Below are 19,479 nucleotides of genomic sequence, written 5' to 3'. Positions count from 1 at the left end.
CACCAAGTGTAGGACAAAAAGGCTTCTCAACAGTTTTTACCCCCCAAGCCATATGACTCCTGAAAAGGTAATCAAATGGCTACCTGGACTATTTGCATTGTCCCCCCCCCCTCCCCCCAACCCCTCTTTTACGCTGCTGCAACTCTCTGTTTATCATATATGCATAGTCACTTTAACCATATCTACAGTGCCTTGCGAAAGTATTCGGCCCCCTTGAACTTTGCGACCTTTTGCCACATTTCAGGCTTCAAACATAAAGATATAAAACTGTATTTTTTTTGTGAAGAATCAACAACAAGTAGGACACAATCATGAAGTGCAACGACATTTATTGGATATTTCAAACTTTTTTAACAAATCAAAAACTGAAATATTGGGCGTGCAAAATTATTCAGCCCCCTTAAGTTAATACTTTGTAGCGCCACCTTTTGCTGCGATTACAGCTGTAAGTCGCTTGGGGTATGTCTCTATCAGTTTTGCACATCGAGAGACTGACATTTTTTTCCATTCCTACTTGCAAAACAGCTCGAGCTCAGTGAGGTTGGATGGAGAGCATTTGTGAACAGCAGTTTTCAGTTCTTTCCACAGATTCTCGATTGGATTCAGGTCTGGACTTTGACTTGGCCATTCTAACACCTGGATATGTTTATTTTTGAACCATTCCATTGTAGATTTTGCTTTATGTTTTGGATCATTGTCTTGTTGGAAGACAAATCTCCGTCCCAGTCTCAGGTCTTTTGCAGACTCCATCAGGTTTTCTTCCAGAATGGTCCTGTATTTGGCTCCATCCATCTTCCCATCAATTTTAACCATCTTCCCTGTCCCTGCTGAAGAAAAGCAGGCCCAAACCATGATGCTGCCACCACCATGTTTGACAGTGGGGATGGTGTGTTGCTTTTACGCCAAACATAACGTTTTGCATTGTTGCCAAAAAGTTCAATTTTGGTTTCATCTGACCAGAGCACCTTCTTCCACGTTTGGTGTCTCCCCCAGGTGGCTTGTGGCAAACTTTAACCGACACTTTTTATGGATATCTTTAAGAAATGGCTTTCTTCTTGCCACTCTTCCATAAAGGCCAGATTTGTGCAATATACGACTGATTGTTGTCCTATGGACAGTCTCCCACCTCAGCTGTAGATCTCTGTAGTTCATCCAGAGTGATCATGGGCCTCTTGGCTGCATCTCTGATCAGTCTTCTCCTTGTATGAGCTGAAAGTTTAGAGGGATGGCCAGGTCTTGGTAGATTAGCAGTGGTCTGATACTCCTTCCATTTCAATATTATCGCTTGCACAGTGCTCCTTGGGATGTTTAAAGCTTGGGAAATCTTTTTGTATCCAAATCCGGCTTTAAACTTCTTCACAACAGTATCTCGGACCTGCCTGGTGTGTTCCTTGTTCTTCATGATGCTCTCTGAGACTGAGACTATCACAGTGCAGGTGCATTTATACGGAGACTTGATTACACACAGGTGGATTGTATTTATCATCATTAGTCATTTAGGTCAACATTGGATCATTCAGAGATCCTCACTGAACTTCTGGAGAGAGTTTGCTGCACTGAAAGTAAAGGGGCTGAATAATTTTGCACGCCCAATTTTTCAGTTTTTGATTTGTTAAAAAAGTTTGAAATATCCAATAAATGTCGTTCCACTTCATGATTGTGTCCCACTTGTTGTTGATTCTTCACAAAAAAATACAGTTTTATATCTTTATGTTTGAAGCCTGAAATGTGGCAAAAGGTCGCAAAGTTCAAGGGGGCCGAATACTTTCGCAAGGCACTGTACATGTACATACTACCTCAACTGGGCCGACTAACCAGAGCTCTTGCACAATGGTTAACCGGGCTATCTGCATTGTGTCCCGCCACCCACCACACCCTCTTTTACGCTACTGCTACTCTCTGTTCATCATATATGCATAGTCACTTTAACCATATCTACATGTACATACTACCTCAATCAGCCTGACTAACCGGTGTCTGTATGTAGCCTCGTTACTTTTATAGCCTTGCTACTGTATATAGCCTGTCTTTTTACTGTTGTTTTTTTTCGCTAGGCTAGGGGTTCAAATCAAATTTGATTTGTCACATGTGCTGAATACAACACGTATAGACCTTACAGTGAAATGCTTACTTACAAGCCCTTAATCAACAATGCAGTTAAGAAAAATATGTGTTAAGTAAAAAATAGATAAGTTAAAAATACGAAATAAAAGTAAATAATTAAATAACAGCAGTAAAATAACAATAGCGAGGCTATATACAGAGGGTACTGGTACAGAGTCAATGGGCGGGGGCACCGGCTAGTCAGGGAAATTGAGGTAATATGTACATGTAGGTAGAGTTAAAGTGACTATGCATAGATAATAAACAGAGAATAGCAGCAGCGTAAAGGGGGGGCAATGCAAATAGTCTGGGATAGAGTTAGGAGTTAGGTTAAAGGGTTAAGGTTAGGGGAAGGGTTCGCTAACATGCTAAATACTTGCAAAGTATCTCAAAAGTAGTAAGTAGTTTCAAATGAGCTAAAATTCTAAAGTTGACCATGATGAGAATCGAACACGTAACCTTTGGGTTGCTAGACGGTCGCATTATCCCACCCACCCGGATGGACCATCCACCCTTCCTCCTTTTGTTTCTTGCCTTATGCAAACATACCAAACGCAACAATTCATACTCATTTCAGTCTCCAGGCTTTACATTTACTATGTTACCCCCAGTCTGTGAGACCAGGCTGTGTAGATAAGGGAGACCATGAACACAAAAGGGACTGCAGTCAACAATGAAGGAAATGAATAAATCATAACGCTATGGGAGAGGAAAAGAAAGAGAGCAAGAATAAGACAGGACGGGACAATGAAAGAAGGAGCAGGACGAATGGAAGTGGGGAAAAAAGGAGATTGATGTTTCCAGAAGGAAAGACGGAAGCAGAACTGAAGGAATTGAACATGAGAGAGACAGAGAAAGACAGACAGCACTAGATTAAAAGAGACAAGAGCGACAGCAAAACCAGAGAGAGCTGACTAAGAGAGAGATAAGCCTACCACATGAGGAACCAGCATTGTGATTGTAATACTGCTGATTGATTGTTAACTGTGCGGCAAGAATGGGGGGCCTTGAGGGGTGGCTGGGCCTTGAGGGGTGGCTGGGCCTGAGGGGAGGGAGCAGAATAGGGGGTTTGAGACAGGCAACAGTCTGGCACAACAGTAAGGGGCGATTGGACTGCAGTCGGAGGATATTGAGCCTTTTAAACCTCCCTCTCGACACATGCTCTCGCGCACACACGCCCACACACTCTGCAAGCCAGCGACAGCTCCATCAATCTCATTGGCTCAGTGTCTGCACACAACAGCTGTCAGTGCACAGGCAGGGAGGTCCCAGGCTGCAACGACAGGCTTAAGAAAAGGGAGAGAGAGGGAAGTGTGTGGATGGAAAACATGGAGGACGAAGAGAAATAGATAAGAGCAGACACGGGTCAAACATCTGACATATACAGGCGCCGTGCTCCGAGTGGCGCGGTGGTCCTGTAATGGTCTGTGGATGGCTGGACACCCTGTCTATCTGCAGAGGGGCATCGACAGCGACCTCAGTATATTAGATGGATGGGCTCCATCGATCTTCCCATTCACTGTTTCATAAACTCAATTCAATTCGAGCACTTCTGAAGAGCTGCATAGTCCCCCTGCACTGCTATTCTCAGGCACCCTTTACTTAAAGGGCACATCACACCCTGGTGGCCAGAAGAGGTAACGCAGGAAATAAAAAAGCATTTGGTTCCCTTCCAAGTATGTACTGTACCTCCGTCAATCAACTCAATTTGCAGCTCTACCTCTACAGGACTCTTTTATCCCCAATAATGTCAACCAGATGACAGATTGTCATTTGCCAAATTAATTCCAGAGAGAGATTGCTTCAATCCCCCAACAATGGCAGGTAGGTACCCCCACCACTTCATAAAACAATAGTGACCCTAATCAATATGTATGGTTTAAGAGGGGTGATCTGTGATGGAGTAGTGGGTGGGGTTGGACAGCCCATAAAACCTGATGGACTATTTCAGAGCAGAAAATGAATTAAATGCGGAGGAATTCATTGCGACTGGATGCATCCGGAATGACTTAAGTGGGATGGGAGGGGGCATGATGTGGGTGGATGGGGTGGCGGGGGGTCTCGAGTGACATTTTCAATTAGTTGGCAGAAATAAAGTACCTTACTCAATACTCAGAGTCCTGCACACTATTGTTTCAGCTTCAATTACAGTCAGGAATAAAGTAGCAAGAGGAACTGGAAAGACGGGACACTTCACTGAGAAAATAAAAGCTTAAAAACAGATTAACTTGGCTAATTGGCTGGGAAATGATTTGGGGTTCCAGATTGGTTAATTAAATGAAAGGGACAATATGGGAGGGGCTAGAGGAGAACTAGAGAGCTTTCAAAGAATCCTTTAAATGGTTCCTTAAAACGTTTAGGAGGGGAAAAATATGAACTGCTTATTGAAAGAGTTCAGTTTTGACAAGCGTCCAGAAGCCCCTTGGATCTTCATTGAAGAGGTAAGGGAAGAGGACAGTGGCTGCTGTGACTGAGTCCTGTAAGGTTTTTGAGAAAGCATTAAATAAAACAATGAATACAAAGATGATACGTGATCTACATATGTGGAAAACCGATACCAATAAATATACACCTTTGTGTTCCTCCTCATCAGTATACCTGATGAAACACAGACAAAAAAAGTGAGCACATGAAAGTGGGCAGTTGCAAAGCAGGGTCTATATCTATTGGCCAGTTGTAATACAGAAGTTGTAATACAGTAGTTTGGTCATTCTAGGGCAGGGATCAGCAACTAGATTCAGCTGCAGACCAATTTTTTCTTGATCAGAATGTCAGGGGGCTGGAACAATTTTACAAATATTTGACAAAACAGATGTAATCATTTCAAACCTTGCATACATTTGTATATGAACACATACTGTATATCTCTTATGCATGGGGATTCTTCGGAACTGACTTCCAAAATTAAAATAACTTAAAGCCGATTTGCTCGTGTTTTTAGTCTTTTATGTCCAGCAATAAAACAATTATATATTGTATTTTGTTTTGCTCAGAAAATTTGGGGGGCCAAATAAAATCCCCCACTGGCCAAATTTGGGACAAGGGCCGCCAGTTGGAGAAACGTGCTCTACGGGGATTCTGGTGCTAAATGATTACTTCACAGTATCCGCTTTTTCAAAATGTTCATCTCCAACCCTCATTCCATGCTGTGGCCCCCAAACATCCACGTTGCAAACCACAAGTTATCAAATTGAATTTAATCAATTACTTTTCTAAAAAAAAGAAAAAACATAATAAAATGTCCAAATCATGAAGAAGCCCAACCAGTTTCCCTCCCCCGAGCAATCCCCAAATCCCTCAAGTTTTGACAACTTAAAATGGAGCATTTCAGAATCCCTAATACAGCAGATCGTGGCTGACTGGTCTACAATCCCTCTACCATGAGGGCAAAGTCAAAGAGGAGGATATACTGGACAGAAACTGCCTGTCCACCCCCACCACAAACACACACACAGGAGAAGTGAGAGAGAAGCATATCTTGAATGCATGTTTGTGGTGATATGCAACAAACCATGAAAAGGATAACACATTCAAACAAGCAAGCGATGCTCAAAATTGAGCATGTGCACATGTGTGTGTGCAGTGTTGCATGATTGCGAGTCTGAGGCCGTGCAAATGCAGGCTGTATCACATCCGGCCGTGATTGGGAGTCCCATAGGGCGGCACACAATTGGCCCAGCGTCGTCCTGGTTTGGCCGGGGTAGGCCGTCATTGTAAATAAGAATTTATTCTTAACTGACTTGCCTAGTTAAATAAAGGTTAAATAAAATAAAAAATAAAAAATGGGTCTTCTAACTCCAGATACAGAGTTCACACTGTTGACAGAATTTGTCACAGTAAACCATGTAATTCGTAGTGCTCCATGGCCTAAAATAGAGTCAAGTCAAAAAAAAGAACTGTGCATTATAATACATGTTCAGTGTCTAAATTGGTATATCACAGCAAGAATTTATAGGGAGGACTTTATCAAAAAAATGTTTGGCAAAGGTACTGATACAGTACATATTAATAATAATACAATCGTGATGTTAAGGGGCACCCAAAATAACAACACAGCATTCGTGATTCACCAATGCGGCTCCTGGTTCAGTAGGCATCACTATAATTGATGGAGTATACACTACAGTATACATGAAACACGTCATCTCCGCATACTTAATTACTTATATAGGTTCAAATGAAACAAACATTTCCATCTTTGCAATCACTTAACCCTAACTTACTTTAGCTACAGTACTGGCTGACATATAGTTCTGCGCGTCTATGAAAATGAACCTACGTCCAAGGGAGATCAAGTACACTACGTAGCAGCAATACCTCTGTTAAAAAAAGCAGGTTCTCATTTTTATCAAATATATCAAATCCTATCACGTCTGTCATAATGTTCGAGAGCAATATCATTAAAGCTAAGAGGGTAAGACCACGTGTTCTAAAACATGAAATCATGTTTCCTGGCATTTTCAAATATATTACAAACTACACCCCATATTATGGGAAAAAATACATTATAGTCAAATGTCACTGTCTGTGTGTCTCTCCTCTGTACCGGGCTCCTCCTGCAGTTCTCCTACTCAGTCAGAGCTGCTGTCACCAGACTGCTACACTGGAGCCACGGTCTGACACCTGCATGCATTCATGCTAACAAACAGCTATTTGATTCTCCTTCACCTTGGCTTCCCTGATCATCTCCTCTAAAGTTCTCATGAAAATAAGTAGGTTGTGTTTTTTTAACCCTAAAGCTGCTAGACAGATGTGATTATCGTCTTGTTCTCACATTACTGGTTCAACATTGTTACAATATCTCCACACTATTACCATCCTAATACTACTAAGGGCAATAATAAACGTAGACAATAGTCTAGATGGGTGGCTCCGGTAAGCTGCTGACTGGCTCAGATGAAGGAGCATCATCAACTACAGTCCGCAGGGTTTGTTAACAAAGGTATTACTGTATGAGCTACGTGTGTAAGAGGGCCTGCCTTATAGAACGTATGGGTATACATAAGAAATCTATCAAAGTGTTATTCAGTAAGAGGGACTGAGTTCAGCGTGCAGTAGAGCCCGTGTGTTTTTGAGTCGTTGTACCGTACGTTGAGAAAAGAGAGAAAGAGTTTGACAACGTAACACCAGCATCCAGCCGTGTGGATGACACTAAGACTGTCCAGGGCTATAAGCAGGAGTCCCAGTGGAGCTGCAGGTCTGAACTGTCCAGAAAGTCTGCTGAGAAGACGCTGGGGGGAGTGTGGGGGCCCAGGGGACCCAGTGGGGCGAGCCCTGCAATCTCGTTGCTCGCCCCTCCCATGGTGATATCCAGCCAATCCATGCTGTCCAGGGCATGGTCTCCGAAGTTCAGGCCAGGGGGGTTGGCCGTGTAGCCCGACAGCTCATAGGTGTCCATGGGCGAGGATGTGTGGTCCAGGATGCTGGGGGTGCTCAGCATTTGACTGTGAAGGTCGTCAATCAGGGTCAGGGGCCCGCCAGGCTCCACTCCCAGGAGGGGTTTGCCCGTGGTGCTCTCCAGGAAGTCCTCCAGACGTCCACTTCCTGTGTTGCTTACGTCCTGATCATCGGTGGCCGGCGCCTGCAGCTCCTCTTCCCCTGGGCTCGGCTTGGGGGTCTCGGGTTCGGGAGGGGTGGGGGGCGAAAAGTGGAGTTGAAGCTGGAGAGGGGAGGGGGCCTGAGAGCGGGAAGGGGAAGGGGTGTTGGGGCGCAATCGCGCCAGGGAAGGGTCGGGCGCTGGTTTGAAGGTGGCTGAGATTTCTGGGAGAGGAGGAGAGAGAAGAAATGTCAACCAGTAGGAGACAAATATTGAATCAGGAAACCAGGAGAAGCTCTCCTTCTCTATCGGCATTCAACACTCACCTCCTGTCTGAATCAGGATGTCGAAGAGGTCGTCCATATGCTGGGTGGAACCATTATCCTGGGAGCAAGACACAGGGAGAATAGTAAGTCCTGACACAGCCACTGAGTTGAGAGGTGAATACAGAAGAGCCTTGGCATGGTTGTCCATAATGAGACCTCTGAGACACAAACATAGAAACAGAAAGACAGCCAGGTGGCGTGGGTTACCTTGTCATCCGGTGGGTTAGGGGAGGGCGTTTGTTTGGGAGAAGGAGGGCTGAACAGGGGTTCATGGTCAAGACCTGGACTCAAATCCTCCTGATGGAAATAGAACAATGTTCTCATGTCTTAAATATGTATACTATTAACTTGTCCCTTTAAAGAACCGCAACTACAGTACAAGTTTTAACAAGTTCACAATTACTGTTTGAGCTGGAGGAGAGGGGGAGGTGTCTTTTTCAGAAGGGGAGGAGTCATCATTGGGGAAGAAAGGCTGGAGATTGGGCGGGGCAGAGAAGGAGAGCGCGACCCCTGGGGAGTGATTGGTTGACACCTGCAGCCCCGCCTTCTGTCCCTAAGCAAAATGGGAGATAAATCTTAATTAGCTGAGATGCAAATGAGCTGAAATATTAATTCTTTAAAACATAAATCACAAAGATGAGGTATATCATTACAGTAATTACCAGAATAATAATCACTATTACATTGCCTTAGTTATCAGCTCTTACATATCAAGGATGCTGTCAGTGTATTACAGGGTTTACATCATTAATTCACATAACACAGGCGATTATTGGATTCACCGAGGCAATTCTAAATGACTCTCTCACTTAATGGGACATTAGCAACAAGCCAGTCACCACCATAATTGAAGCTCCATTGACCGCTGTTCAACGGACATCCTACAAATCAGGCTTTTGGAACCTTTCCCTTACCTTTCTGGTTGGCTGTTTCACGAGGCCTGGTTGAGTTTTCGGTTTTGATTGGGTGTCACTGCTGGACAACTGAAGAGGGGATTGGCTGGGCAGCTTGGTGGGAGTTGACTGCAGTCTCTGGTTAGACCAAGGAGAGAAAAAGTGTGAGAAGAAAAGTAAGCAGCACAAGGAGTCCCTAAACAAAAATATTAGGTTTGAGTGAAAGAGGGAGGGAGAGGGATTTAAATGTAAGAGGGATTTAAATGTTTACCTGCAGTATGATGCGATTGGATGCTTTGCCCTGTGGAGTGCCTTGTGGCATTTCACTCCCTTGGCTCTCGGCACAGTGATTGGTCAGTGCGATGAGGAAATGGTTGCCGTTGCTGTCTGTCACCAGGGTAGGTGTGGAGTGTGTCTTGAGGAGATCCAAGGGGAAGGAAGTGGTGGAGCGCGACTGCTGATTGAGGAACATCTGAGACACCTGGAAGAGACCAAAGGCATTATTAGTCAGTGAGAGACACACACAAGGTGACACACTGACTATTTTGACTGGCATCACATTGGTTTTGCTGTCACTGTCTGCAGCTCTTGTTGTGACTAGCCAATGAGTTGTTTTGACTGCCACTGACCTGTTGTGACTTCAGCTGCTGTTGTTGTTGTTGTGCCTGCAATATCTGCTGATGTTGATGCTTTGACTGTAACAGCTGTTGGTTCTTTGATTGTATCTGCTGTTGTTGTTGGGACAGTAGCTGTTGCTGCTGCTGCTTGAGCTGTTGCTTGTGGGACTTCTTCTTCCTCTGCTGTGAGCGGTGTTTCTGCAGATTCTGCTGGTTCTGCTGTAGGAGCAGCTGCTGCAAGGCCTGCTGCTGTGCCAGCTGCAGCGCGTTGATCTGCTGCATCTGCTGTAGCTTCAGCTGCTCGAGCTGCGACCGCTGCTGCGCCTGGATCTGCTCCAGCTGCACCTGCTGAGGTGGGGCTTCCAAGGACGGCTCCACGGCCTCTTCCACATCCCCGACCTCCTGCTTGATGGTCATCTTGGTGACCTCCATGTGGCACTGGGAAGGAGTTGGGGAGCGGGCAATGGGGCAAAATGTGGAGGGGATGCTGGGGATGTCTGGGGGCTCTTCCTTCACCCTGACAAGGCCCAGGGGTTCTGGGGGGGCGTCCCGGCCCCCTCTCTTGCCCTGTTCCAGCTGGACGCGCAGGGTCTCCACCAGCCGCTGTTTCTGTCTTAGCATGCACGTCAGCGCCTCGATCTGCTTGTCCTTCTCCTGCAGCATCTGGTCCTTGTTCACAGACGGGGGTGCTACTTGCAAGCGTTTCTGCAGAGAAGCCATGGAGAACTGGCAGGCTGTTGGGGCCGAGCCGCTCAACTCCTCTTTGATAGTGCCAAGGTGCTGGGGGGAGGGATGGAGGCTTAGCTGGGTGAGTGGAGAGCTTACCTATTTGGAAAGAGAAAAGTAGTCTCAAGATTCAAACTATAAAACCGGATATCTGGGCACTATAAAAACATATTTTTTTAAAAGCAAGGACACATCTGATATAGAAAGGAGACCTACCATCTCCCCAAATGAGTCTCCATTACAGCTCGTCTCGTCTGGACTCATCCCAGCTAGCGAGCGGTCCGAGGGGGCAGGAGAGACTGGCGGGGAGGAGCTAGTGCTGCCAAAGTGCATGATCTGCTGTGGAGCAGTGGTCATGAACGGGAAGGTTGCCAAGGTTACCACACCTGCTTCTCCTGATTGGTGGCCCACAGAGGACAGGGCCTGGTGTTGGGAAAGTTGCTGTTGTTGTAGTAGTAGTAGTTGTTTTTGTTGTTGTTGTGTTGGGTGGTTGGTTTTGGAAGCTCCGGCCCCAGACCCTGTGGCACCCCCTGCTGTTGTAGTTGTTGCACTACCACCACCACGACTGTTCTGCTGAGCCTGGTAGTTCCTCAACCGCTCGATGAGGTCATTCTTGGTGCCTGATACAGGCAAGCTCCGCAGTTTGAGCTCATGCTTCAGTTCAGCCACCTGGAGGACAAAAGAAGGTGTCAGAATGTGAAATGTTTAGACACACAGTTGGTTTTGTCAACACAGTCAACTCTTGATAAATGCAACGGCTTTTACTGACCTTCAGGTCGTCCAGGTTAGGAGGCAAACAACCTAGTGTGGCCCCTCCTACATGTGTGACATTCTGCCGGCTTGGTGCACTTTGACTGGAGGAGGATGTCGAGGGGGCGGGTACGGCCGGAGAAGGAGAGGGGCCATTGGTGGGAGGTGGTTGATCTGTTAGTGGTCTGGAGAGAAAAAAACATGAGTCAAAACGATGATAGGATACAGGCTGGAGTTGATGGCTATGTGAAGCAGTTGTATACACACACGCGCAAACACACACTCACTCACTCACTTGGGTGGTGCAGGAAGGATGGTGTGGTAGTTGTAGTGTTGCTGCTGCTGGTTGAGGATCTGCAGCTGGAGGAAGAGCTGCTGCTGGTGGAGGATCTTGGCGTAGGTGGAGTCCAGCTGAGGGGGCGGCTCGTGGTCGGCCTTCTGGTCCGGGGGGATGTACTGGTGGTACTTCAGCTTCCTCACCTTGGGCTTGTTGTCCTTGGGCTTCTTGGATCGCTGAGGGGGGCGTTCTGAGGTGGGCTTTGGCTGGAACTGCAGGGGGAAGAATCATTGAGACGTGGTGGATTAAACACTGGACTAGTCTACTGTTAACAACAGAAGTAATGCTAAACTAATAATACAATGGACTTTGGTACAATACTCAGAATTAGCCGTGACAGCTGCCACTAACCTTGATCAGTGCAGGGCCGGTTCTCAGAACTGCTGTCCCATTGCTCAACTTCACTGGTTGGCAGGGCCCATGGAAGGGAGGAAGAGGAGGGGGTGGCGGAGGAACCTGAGTGAGAAACTGTGTGGGGGTGCTGTTGCAAGCTAGGGCGTCAGGGGGAGAGGGCAGAGGGCCGTGGCCCAGCGGAGACTCCTGACCAATGGGCTGCTCAGGAGAGAGAGTATCACTACTGTCCTCATCAAAGGAGGATATCTCCCCAGCAACCTTGGGGAAGTCTGTCTCTGAGGGAGAGAAAGAGGGATGAAGAAGAAAGAACAAAAGAGTGAAAAGAGAGAAGAGGGGGAAAAGAGGGAGATAAATAGTTAAAGTAGAATAATGAGCCACCAGTGACAGTTCGTACAAAGCAACAATCTGCCTTGTCATCGCTGTTGTGATGCAGTGTGAGAGAGCCATGTAAAAAGAACCCTTTGTGTCAACATTAGCCGTGCCATCATTCCTCTCAGTAGCCAGTCAGTCAGTTAATCAGTCAGTCAGTTAATCAGTCAGTCAGCATCAACAGAGGTTCCTGCAGTGGAAGCAGGAGGAGGTGGAGGCCTGCTGGGCCCGGGGCTTTATCATCACATGTATATGGCTGGTACATCCCCATGCCTTTGACAAAGACCATTATGGATCTTTTATTTACAGGAGGCAGGCAGTTGGAGCGCTCAGCGAGCACCGTTGGCTATTAATTTCCCATCAGTGGGAGATGATGAATAACCAATATGGGGTTTGATTCATTCTCTTCCTGAACCAATCATGTGATGGCTTCCCCTTTGCACCGCCGTGTGTGTGTTTGTGTGGCTGAGAGTGTGGAAAGCAGCACAGGTTGAGGTCATGTCCCTGTTCTCTGTGTGGATATGACTGCCTGTAATTTGATTGTTGTTATTAAGAACCACCGACTGCCAGGGAAATCCCCTGAGATTGAACCATGCTGGAACCTGACGCGCAGACATGTTCACGTTCATCTTCACAGCAATCAATCCAGTTTCCATCATCTCATTTATCTCACGGTTTAACAGCACAGTAGAGAATACCTGTTACGTGATTCCTTTACATTTAATACAACCAACTGTGCCAAGTCATGTCTTGATGCGTGCACAAACACAGCCACACACCCACACACAAACGGACACTCTCACATTTTATAGTGACGTGTGAAATTGAAATCAACATGTTTATGTGAACCGTGAATGCACAAATGCGAACAAACATTAGTATGATTAATACAAGGGCCCGCAGTGGGGAGGTTGGCCCCTGTTCATCAGAAAGTCATGCATTTACAGTATGTGTGTAAATACATATCTAAGGTTAACAATGATATCTCCATGCTTGGCAGCAGCTTAGAAGCATCTGAAGGCAGACAAGGCCCTTCTAGATGGGCATGGTGGGAGAACGCCAACTTGAACATAAATATGCTTATTTTGGCTGGAGGAGGAGATGGCCAGGAGGGACAAGCAGAGGTTCTCACGTTTAACACACATACAGTGCATTCACAGTGTATTCACAGTGTATTCACAGTGTATTCGGAAAGCACTCAGACGCTTGACTTTTCCACATTTTGTTACGTTACAGACTTATTCTAAAATCTCATCAACGTACACACAACACCCGATAATGACAAAGTGAAAACAGGTTTTTAGAAATGTTTGCAAATGTATTAAACTTAAAACAGAAATACCTTATTACATAAGTATTCAGACTTTTTGCTATGAGAATCAAAATTGAGCTCAGGTGCATCCTGTTTCCATTGATCATCATTGAGATGTTTCTACAACTTGATTGGAGTCCACCTGTGGTAAATTCAATTGATTGGACATGATTTGGAAAGGCACACACCTGTCTATATAAGGTCCCACAGTTGACAGTGCATGTCAGAGCAAAAACCAAGGCATGAGGTCGAATGAATTGTCCGTAGAGCGATTCACATTGTGTCGATTCACAGATCTGGGGAAGGGTACCAAAATATTTCTGGTCCCTAAAAACACAGTGGCCTCCATCATTCTTAAATGGAAGAAGTTTGGAATCACCAAGACTCTTCCTAGAGCTGGCTGCCCAGCCAAACAAAGCAATCGGGGGAGAAGGGCCTTGGTCAGGGAGGTGACCAGAGTTCCTCTGTGGAGATGGGATAACTTTCCAGAAGGACAACCATCTCTGCAGCACTCCACCAATCAGGCCTTTATGGTAGAGTGGCCAGACGGAAGCCATTCCTCAGTAAAAGGCACATGACAGCCCGCTTGGAGTTTGCCAAACGGTACCTAAAGACTCTCAGACCATGAAAAACAAGATTCTCTGGTCTGATGAAACCAAGATTGAACTCTTTGGTCTGAATGTCAAGCGTCATGTTTGGAAGAAACCTGGCACCATCCCTAAGGTGAAGCATGGTGGTGGCAGCATCAAAAAAAATAATTGAATCCATTTTAGCTGTATCGTAACAAAATGTCAAGGGGTCTGAATCATTTCCGAATGCACTGTACATACACACACACTGAGACACACACAGATGCACAGTATTAATGATGTGTGACTGGGTCCGAAGTGAGCAGAGTTCATATGAGATTTTATTCAGTACCTGTTCCTGATGACCTTCATATAGTGTCACTGGGTGGACTATTTTTGCTTATTCAGCAGATGTTCACGTCACGCTAGTGAGCAAATTAGTGAATTGTGGCAATTGGAAACATGGGGCTTGTGGAATGGAGGACTTCTTACAATAACCTGTTTGATGCTGTTGAAATGATAGGATAGTGTAGTGATCATGAGAGCTCATTTGCTAGTGTGGCTACATAATATGGAGTGGTACTGTGCCTGCTTGATACTGCTGCTTTAGTTACCTATGATGGCCTGCTTGATGCTGCTGCTTTAGTTACCTATGATGGTCTGTTTGATGCTGCTTTAGTTACCTATGATGGCCTGTTTGATGCTGCTGCTTTAGTTACCTATGATGGCCTGCTTGATGCTGCTGCTTTAGTTACCTATGATGGTCTGTTTGATGCTGCTTTAGTTACCTATGATGGTCTGTTTGATGCTGCTTTAGTTACCTATGATGGCCTGTTTGATGCTGCTGCTTTAGTTACCTATGCTGGCCTGCTTGATGCTGCTGCTTTAGTTACCTATGATGGCCTGTTTGATACTGCTGCTTTAGTTACCTATGATGGCCTGTTTGATGCTGCTGTGTACAGGCAGGATGTTCTTGTGAATGAGCTCCATGGGGCCGGGCCGGTGGGAGATCTTGTCGTTGAGGTCGTCAGCCAGACGGGCCCTCTTCAGCTGCAGTTGTTTGGCCTGGAGGGAGGGTTCCACCGACGTCTCTGAACACACAGCACACAGCGGGTTAGCCAGCCAACAACCATCAGGCACGTGATCTTTATCAGGGAACCAGGAAATCAAAGCTGTGAGTTTCAACATCAATGCTTAAGTAATGATGCAGATACGAAGGTACAAGCACACAGCACAGCTACCAGTTATGGCACTCAATATCAGCTAATGGAATGGAAGAGCAAACAATTGAGGGAATTTATTTTGTAGCCTACATTTTTCAGGTGCAGCACCCTATGGCTCAGGGAGGGGGCGCTGTCTGAGAAACTCACCCTCCAGAATGTGCATCCTGACCAGCTCCGACCTCTCCGGCCGACTTCGGATCTTCCTCTTTAGGTAGTCTTCAGTCTGGGAGAGGGGAGAAGAGGAAGAGAAAAGAGGAAGAGAGAAGGGGAGAAATGATTCACTTTTTAACCAGTTCACCGTTGAGGGTCAGTTTAAAAGTGTTCATCTGACAGACACCACAAAGAGTGAGAGGAGTATGAAGAGAAACTCACCCGCGCTCGCTCTAAACTTCGTCTCTGTTCGTGGAAGGCAGCTGGACTTTTCAGTGCTGGAGAGAGAGAGAGAAGACATTAACAGGGCAAAGTGTATGTTCATGCTGATGTTTAAAAAACAAGTGTCTAGAAACTTATGTCCTCATGTACCAGGCAATGACTTCATAATGTACTTTACATTTTACACTTGAGTACTCCACACCAATAGCATATCAGTATGCCTCTAGTCATGCATGAGTCAAATAGCAGGTTTCCATTTTTATGGTCTGGCATAGTCACAAGGTGGGAATGGAATGGAGACATCGAAGGGTTCTCCCTGAATGTGATTTTCCACTGTTTGAGAATTACTCCAGCCACTAGATGTTACGTCCCGGTCTATAGAGTAATGCATGTATTGTATATTGAGCTATCATATAGGTAGGTACCTGCAGTACCTTGTTTCTGTGGGGAGAAGTGACATGTAACCTGCTTCTGCAGTCAGAGCAGACAAGAGACAGCAATAAAGAGAGTGCTAGCTAGATTGTCAGTCACACATTAGCTCTCCCTCTCTCCCCCCCTCTCCCTCCAATGCACAGTGTGTGTTCTGACCGGACGGGTCAGATCAGTTGGCCCCAGGTCAGCCTCATAGTACCAGCACAAGCCTCAGTTCACCCCGTTGAGCATGAGCACATCACTGTTGCCCCCATACCCCTAGGACTCTACCCCCGTGCCCCCTAGCCTCCTGGACGGGTACATGACCGCCTCGGGCGGTGCGGTTCCAGCGCGCCTGTCTGTCAGTGAGGAGAGAGGACCGGGAGGGCGATGATGAGGTCAGAGCCAAAAGCCCCATTTTTCTGCATGAGCGCCCGCATCACTGGCCTCCAACCCCCTCGCTGCTGACACACTGCCCTGCTGTTAGGGTACAAGAGGGACTGCTACGTAGCAGTTATAACATGTAACGGTCCTGCTACGCTACAGCCATCTCAAACGTTTGTTTATTCTTCCTCGAGGGTTGATTTGAAAATCCAACTATTGTAATGGAAGGGGGCGGCTCTCAGGGGCTGTGGTTGTTTAAGTGAGAAAGACAGAGGAGAGCCAACCAGTAAAAAGCACAGCCCCCTTCATTATCGAGGCATTGTGCTGACAACATCAAAGAGCCATTCCAGGATCTGAAGACAGGAGGACTTTGAGAGTTAGGTGTTATCCTGAGTAATTTATATCTGGTTGAAGTCTGAGTTGTGTTTTTATAGTGGAGTTGAACCTGTTTAGTCTGATGCTGGGTGTTTGTTTGTGCAACTAACTGTACATGAACCCCACTTTCACTCTCTTTTTTCACTTCCTGTCTGGCTTCCTCCCGGCTTCCTCCCCTTCCTTCTAGTCACAACACCCCATTATGTAACCAAGATGTATGGGCTGAACAAATTGACCCTCATTACACCTTCTAATTGAATTTAATGAAAGATAATAAAACAATAATTGCTGTTGCTCTCATAGCACCCTAATCTTCATTAATTAGATATTCATTGTGGAAAGTGTTTTCTGAACCTTCCTTCACCAAATAATCAACCAACATGACTGCGAAAAATACATCTAGCCTCTTGAGCAAAACACATCCTGACCATGTACATCCTGACCACTCGCCACTGAAGAAATGTACATGGTGAAAGAATCCTTCTCAGTCCTTACCTGCGCTCCTAAATGGACTGACTGTGTCTGTATCTGTGGCTAAGCTTACGAACATCATGGACCGTGATGGATTTATGCATCCAGAATAACGAGAGTCACCTAAAGTGCATCTGCGAGCGCGAGGACGAGTGTTTCATGCATGGTGGTGTGTGGATCACGTCTTCTCTGCAGTTCTACTAGTAGCAGCGCGCAATGTCTTAAAAGTGGATATAAATAACATGTAAGGTAGGATATCACCAGGTCTGCTTATTATAGCCCAGTTTCACACAGTGTGACACAAACACACCCTTACACCACAGCCGGCTAACCATGCATGCAGTCGCGCAAATATTGTTAACAATTCCAACCATGAGAAACAGTCATGATTGTTATTTAATTCAATACACGGTATGTGATTTCACTCGCTATAACAGCCATCTAATAAAAACAGCTCATGTCAAATCATATAAAACAATATTCAACCGTCATTAAACTGCCCAAAATGGACAATAAAGTATCGATTCTATTTTAAAGGTCATTTTGAGTCCTGTAATTGAAGGCTGGACAATATGTTTCATTGTTATCTTGAATTAGACAAATGCTTTAAATGGCAAAAATCTAAATGTCTCTCCACAGAGACATGAGTGTGTGCGTCCTGAATATGCTTCACTGCTTTCTAGGTTAGAGCGTATACGCCATTATCTTGACTTAGTAATTCATTTACATACACTCGTAACAATGTGCGTAAGAAAACGTATGACTGTTAGCCAATGTCTTAGAATGTTGTGTTATCCACCCAACAGTGCACATTCAGGCTAATGTTTGTCTGGACAAAGAGCCAATTGGCTGAACACTATTAATACAAAAGTATGTGGACACTCCTTCAAATTAGTGGACTATTTCAGTCACAAGCATCAGCTGGACTCTGGAGGAGTGGAAATGCGTTCTCTGGAGTGATGAATCACACTTCACCATCTGGCAGTCCGACAGAAAAATATGGGTTTGGTGGATGCCAGGAGAACGCAACCTGCCCCAATGCATAGTGCCAACTGTAACGTTTGGTGGAGGAGGAATAATGGTCTGGGGATGTTTTTCATGGTTCGGGCTAGTCCTCTTAGTTCCAGTGAAGGGAAATCTTAACGCAATAGCATACAGTGACATTGTAGCCGATTCTGTGCTTCCAACTTTGTGGCAATGGTTTGGGGTAGGCCCTTTCCTGTTTCAGCATGACAAAGAGTTCCATACAGAAATGGTTTGTCGAGATCGGTGTGGAAGAACTTGACTGGTCTGCACAGCAGGTGTCCACATACTTCTGGTCATGTAGTTACGTATCTCTGAGGTGGTGAGTAGAAATGTTGCAGGCCTCCGATGGAACCAGTCCTGCGGTCAGCAGTGATCAGAGGAGCCTGAGACTGAACATCGCCCCTACAGTTAACACTCATTTAGCTCTTCTCTTTTTCTGTGGTTCAAACAAAAACATAGCTTTTTCATGAGACCACTTCCTCACTGCTCTCTGATTGGATGGAGTGGTGCAACCCTGGGATTGCATAAGACAGAGAATGTGTCCCAAATGGCACCCTATTCCATACAACGTGCACTACACCAAAAATGTAAGAGGGAATGAGAGGAAAGAGAAGTGGCTGTCTGCACACTGACAGTACCAGCAAGGAGGACCTATTTTGAAGTGATACTCAGACCTAGAGGTTAAATATGTATTCAGGAGGGAAGCGAGAGGACGAGGGGTAGCGAAAGAAATAGTCAGGAGACATGATGACTCACCTGTCGTCAGGTGGTCGTTTAGCAGACCAATGCCTTTCCTGTGACTGCTACTCTTTCCCTCTCCTATTCTCTGCCATCTCCTCACACCCTCTCCTATTCTCTACTGTTCACTGCCATCTCCTATTCTCTGCCATCTCCTCACACCCTCTTCTATTTTCTGCCATCTCCTCATACCCTCTCCTATTCTCTGCAATCTCTTCACACCCTCTCTTGTTCACTGCCATCTCCTATTCTCCGCCATCTCCTCACACCCTCTCCTGTTCACGGCCATCTCCTATTCTCTGGCATCTCCTCACACCCTCTCTTATTCTCTGCCATCTCCTCACACCCTCTCCTATTCTATGCCATCTCCTCACAACCTCTCCTATTCTATGCCATCTCCTCACAACCTCTCCTATTCTATGCCATCTCCTCACAACCTCTCCTCACACCCTCTCCTATCCTCTACCGTTGTTTGCCATCTCCTCATACCCTCTCCTATTCTCTGCCATCTCCTCGCACCCTCTCCTATTCTCTGCCATCTCCTCACAACCTCTCCTCTCCTCTGCCATCTCCTCACACCCTCTCCT

The 19,479-nt window shown here is 45.9% G+C and overlaps 1 protein-coding gene across 10 annotated transcripts in view; it reads right to left on the bottom strand.

Moving 5' to 3' along the window:
• Positions 1–5,027: 5,027 nt before the first annotated feature.
• Positions 5,028–19,479, bottom strand: part of LOC110538383 (myocardin-related transcription factor A) — a 44,483-nt gene continuing 30,031 nt past the window's right edge. For 5 of the 10 annotated variants that reach the window (XM_036938426.2, XM_036938428.2, XM_090193472.1 and 2 more), the window contains 14 exons: positions 15,488–15,543; positions 15,263–15,338; positions 14,822–14,983; positions 11,640–11,917; positions 11,247–11,500; positions 10,971–11,136; positions 10,418–10,870; positions 9,488–10,300; positions 9,130–9,339; positions 8,880–8,996; positions 8,369–8,518; positions 8,173–8,262; positions 7,966–8,023; positions 5,028–7,863 (listed from right to left, as the gene is read on the bottom strand). In XM_036938426.2, coding sequence (XP_036794321.1) covers positions 7,271–7,863; positions 7,966–8,023; positions 8,173–8,262; positions 8,369–8,518; positions 8,880–8,996; positions 9,130–9,339; positions 9,488–10,300; positions 10,418–10,870; positions 10,971–11,136; positions 11,247–11,500; positions 11,640–11,917; positions 14,822–14,983; positions 15,263–15,338; positions 15,488–15,543 — 3,476 coding nt within the window. In that variant the 3' untranslated portion in view covers positions 5,028–7,270. Of the gene's footprint in view, positions 7,864–7,965; positions 8,024–8,172; positions 8,263–8,368; positions 8,519–8,879; positions 8,997–9,129; positions 9,340–9,487; positions 10,301–10,417; positions 10,871–10,970; positions 11,137–11,246; positions 11,501–11,639; positions 11,918–14,821; positions 15,038–15,262; positions 15,339–15,487; positions 15,544–19,479 lie in introns of all 10 variants that reach the window. The other 5 variants (XM_036938423.2, XM_036938425.2, XM_036938429.2 and 2 more) reach the window with 1 other exon arrangement.

The sequence above is a fragment of the Oncorhynchus mykiss genome, chromosome 12, assembly GCF_057628025.1.
Source record: "Oncorhynchus mykiss isolate SJ-2025 chromosome 12, ASM5762802v1, whole genome shotgun sequence".
NCBI classification, from domain to species: domain Eukaryota; kingdom Metazoa; phylum Chordata; class Actinopteri; order Salmoniformes; family Salmonidae; genus Oncorhynchus; species Oncorhynchus mykiss.
Note: the sequence above shows the minus strand (reverse complement) of the source record. Positions and strands in the feature narration are given on the sequence as shown.